Raw genomic sequence first — 4395 nt, 5'->3', positions numbered from 1 at the left:
AGCCATTGATTTTCTACTATTAGCCCATGGCCACAGCTGTGAAGATTTCCAAGGTATGTGCTGTATGAATCTTTCTGACCACTCTGTCTCAATCCACAAGCACCTCTCTGACCTCCAGAGGGGCCTGCACAACCTTCGGCAGATAGACGACCCTATGGGAGATTGGCTTAAGAGTCTGGGTATCACTGGATGGCTGCGTACCTTGATAGTAGAAGGCTGTCGATTGCTATTTGTAGTTATATTAGGCTTAATAGTATATGGGTGCATTTTTTCTTGCATTAAAGTGGGGGCTGCGAAAGATCATCGGCCAGGACTGGGTTGCCCAAAAAGAAAACGGGGGATGTGTAGAGGGATTCCTTGTAGAACAGGGGCATATGATACCCCAGGACAGTCTGGGCAACCCAGGGCTGCTAGGGAAGAACCCCTGAAGGGGCCTCAGGCTGCAGGCGCCAGACAGGCTTGAAAGACCCCTGGCAGCAGGCAGCCTTGAACATCCTTGGCAAAGTTATACACTGGTCAGCTCCCCCACGGATTAGAGGCTGTCTTGTGGGGATAGGGGGTGAATCTTTGTAAAGTAGATATAAGTTGGTGTAAGTAAACAATAAAGTGGAGCACGATGCTCAAATCGTATCGGTGTTCGTATTGTGACTCTGGCCGGCTCCCCTGCACTCGGGACCCCCTCCCCCGCTAAACTCAACAAATTTCCCTGGTATCCACAAAGTTGACTTCCCTATGTAATAGATGGATTTATTTTCACTTAAAACTGAAAAGCCTTTTAAAGACTTAGTGTATCTGTCTCTTGACTTCAGTGTGTAACTGAAGTTCATATCCAATTAATTTGGCCACATTCCTCCTAGAAACATTTTCCAGACCTGCTCTTTTTTACTTCCCCTCTGTAAGGTTTACTTAAGACTTCTCTTAGATTAAGTTTTGTGACAAGACTCATGACATTCACAATTTAAAACTACCTTGTGGGGATCCTTTTTTAAGGATTGATAATTCATCCAGAAGAGTAAACAATCCTCACATGTGCTAAGTTTGACAAGAAAGTACTGCAGATGAGACACTTCAAATTAATACAAGAGAGATTCAAGGCATTCGTTTTAAAAACACACTCCCCAAAACCCCAGAGCTATGCAGTGCAAGCCTGTGCTGAGGCTGTCTAGGGTTCTGGCTGCTGCATTTTAAATAATTCAAAATTCTCTTTGGGTTATTTTGTGGGTTGTGTTAGTTTGGGGGGGGATTTTCCAAGTGCCATGTTTTCCTATGTATATTCACAGTACATAACTCTTTCAGCTTTACTGTGTATTTCCCACAGATTACAGAAAATCTACAGGTGGGACGGTTTAGGACTAAGATTCCTGTGACTACTTGCCACAACAGAAATCTTTGATTTCAGCTTCAATGTGCTCCCCTCCCTCCAGAATTCAACCTTCTCTGATCTGAATTCTCTTCTCTACTTGGACTTAACGAGGTATGGAAGGAGCATCCTCACTTCTGCTCATCACATTCACAGGGGTGAAACCCCCTGCCCCTGTCAGAGACAGAGACTTCTGGAGCACACCACTGCAGCATCTTCCTGGCTTCACAGGGAAACCACTACCAGCACCTTCAGACAGCTGGTGAATTTTTTTGCTAAGCAGAGATTGATCCACTTGGGCAATATTGAGGACTTCCTTCTAAGGACAATCATTTACAGTACAGTGGGTGAAATATGCATTTTCCAGTGACAGCAAAGTCACTACGGCAGTTATTAATTTTTCAGTATTGTTCCCTAAAAACTGAAGAAAGACATGTTTGGCCCTTGGAAATGACCAGCTTTTTTTTATAGGAAAAGAGATTTTCCTGTTAAGTTAGACATTAAATACCTCATGTCTCCTGACTCCCACAAATGCCTCCTCACACCCATCATTTCAGGACAGGTTTTTCTTCTCAGGAATACCCTGTAATTAAATGTGAACTTAAAAGTACCAGGCAAGCATCACTGGAAAAGACAGACACTTCTATCTTGGTGAAGGCAACACATCATGGGTTTTTACAGATATGAGGTGCAGTTTGAGTAATCACATTACTAGGAGAGTTTGTGAGACTGGCCACAGATGCTGCTTTCTATTGTTTTCTCAAGGTGTCAGATCAGCTGGGTGTATGATGGTGCCTTTCACAGCAACAGGCAGCAGAAGAGAGTCATGCTGATGGTAAACTTGCTCATATTTCTGTCTGACACAGCATTTGCTGGCCCACGTTTGCTGGAGCATCTCAACACAGACAGGAATAACAAGTACATCCTTCATTCCAGTGATAAATCTTGACAGCTTAGATATCCTCATCTTGGGCAACCACATCTCTTTACTGCAGCTTCCCTGCAACTTTCCCACTCAAAACCTCAAATGCCTCAATTTTCAAATGAACAACATACGAGCAATCACAGCAGAAGATGCCCAAGCTCTGCAGGAGACCAGCAATGTAACTCTCATCCTTAAAGGCAATGACATTACATACACTGAACCTGGAGCCTTTCAATCCCATTTCTACAGTTTGGACTTGGTGAGCTATGCTGACATCCCTGGGGTCCTGGAGGGGATACAGAACTCCACAGCCATGACACTTTGGCTGGGAACATTTTACGGCGTGGAAAAGGAGCCCTACATAAGCCCAGATGTTTTACAAGGCCTCTGTAGCATCTCTGTCAAGGATCTCTATCTGCAGTTACAGCACTTTAGAAATCTAAATGCTGACACATTTCAGTGCTTAACCAGGCTCCGAAAGCTGGACCTAACCCAAACCCACATCCATGCACTGGCCCCTGGCATCAGTGGCATGAGCTCACTAGAGATGATTCTCAATGCAAACTGCTTTGAGACAGCAACACCAGCTCTGCTGCCTTCCCATCCCTCACCCGCCTCCACATCAAGGGTAACCCACAGGTTCTGCAGCTGGGCTCTGGCTGTTTGGAGAAACTGGCAAAGCTCCAACATCTTGATTTAAGTCAGAGTCACATTGAAAGCTCTGACTGCTGTAGCAAAGCACTGAGAGCTTTGAGCAGACTTTGTTACCTGAATCTGAGCCACAACACACACCTCCATCTCCAGGACGTGCTCATTTGGGACAGTGCTAGCCTAGAGCTGCTGAACTTACCCTTCACTCCCCTCTGTATCAACACGTCACAGAACCCTTTCCAAAATCTGCATCTCTTGCAAGTGCTGAATCTTTCGTCCTCCCACATTAATACTAGCATTCAGCATCTCTTTCAAGGTTTGAAAAACCTCATGTTCTTGGACCTTAGTCAAAATAACTTTGAGTTGGGAATCATGCCAAAGGACAAATGGTTCCCTATCCAATTTAGAGGTGCTAATATTGTCATCCTGTGAACAGACAGCAATAGGTAACCAAGTATTTCACAACCTCAGGAAGCTACAGCATGTTGATCCAAGTTACAGCAAATTTACTGCATTCAGCAGAGATGCATTTTCAAATCTCAAGAGCATCTATCTCAGTTGTGCCCATAACATGGGCAGATCCATGTCATACCAGGTGACCAGCTAGTGCCCCCAGATGGCCAGTGCATAATCAATTGATGCTACAGCCTTCTGGACTGCACCTGCTCTAATATTGGTTTAATCACCTGGTACAAGCAAAATCTGGATAAAAAGACCCTGAAGGAACAAGGTGCTCTGAACCCAAATTACTAACTGGGTTCAGCTGGCCACCTTCTCACTCTCCTGTGGGATGAACACATCAGGAATCACTGCCGTTGTCCTGGCTGGTTTATCCTGTAGTGCCACCTTCATTCGGGGTGCTCACTATTTCAAGCAAAATTACCAATGACTGTAAGTCCAGGATGGGGACACAGAAAATACCTACAGCAACTGTATTAAGTTGAAAGATATCTCACTGTTTTTATTTGTGACAAGTATTTTCTTAACTTTTGTAATATTCTCTCTACCTCTCAATTACAACTTCTAGAAAAATAATGAAAAAATTAAGAGTTGAAAAAAAAACTATGACCCGAATCTTGAAAATATTTAAATAACTTACGGAGATATCCCAATTTAACTCAATGTATTGAGATATCCCAATTTAACTCAATAGTACCTGTTATACTAGTACTATGGCTAATGCACTCGTAAAGGGAAAATCCAACAGCCAAAATACAAACTTCCTTCTCTTTAAAAAAGAAAACCTAACCACCACCACTTCCAAAAAGGAAACAATAAACCAACCAAACAACCCAACCAAAACTCAACCAAACAAAAAAAAACCAACAAAAACCCCCAACCAAATTCCACCCTCTATCAAATACCCTTGTAAAGCAATGTTTTTTAAGAGCTGGCAGTAGTGTACCCCACTTTGCTAAAGAGAAAAAAACTACCTGTGAAGAACAGACACATTTACAGT

At 43.3% G+C, this 4395-nt stretch overlaps 1 protein-coding gene across 1 annotated transcript; it reads left to right on the top strand.

The window, feature by feature from the left end:
* The first annotated feature begins 1227 nt into the window (after positions 1 to 1227).
* CD180 (CD180 molecule) lies at positions 1228 to 4000 on the top strand. The gene is given in 8 exon segments (XM_017747071.1): positions 1228 to 1474; positions 2126 to 2257; positions 2259 to 2857; positions 2860 to 3328; positions 3330 to 3510; positions 3513 to 3645; positions 3648 to 3692; positions 3695 to 4000. Coding segments are annotated over 8 exon segments (1908 nt in total). The 5' UTR covers positions 1228 to 1256; the 3' UTR covers positions 3826 to 4000.
* Positions 4001 to 4395: the final 395 nt, after the last annotated feature.

This window comes from Corvus brachyrhynchos, unplaced genomic scaffold, assembly GCF_000691975.1.
Source record: "Corvus brachyrhynchos isolate BGI_N302 unplaced genomic scaffold, ASM69197v1 scaffold131, whole genome shotgun sequence".
Taxonomy (NCBI): Eukaryota; Metazoa; Chordata; class Aves; order Passeriformes; family Corvidae; genus Corvus; species Corvus brachyrhynchos.
The sequence above is the reverse complement of the archived record's forward strand: the minus strand, read 5'-3'. Positions and strand labels throughout refer to the sequence as shown.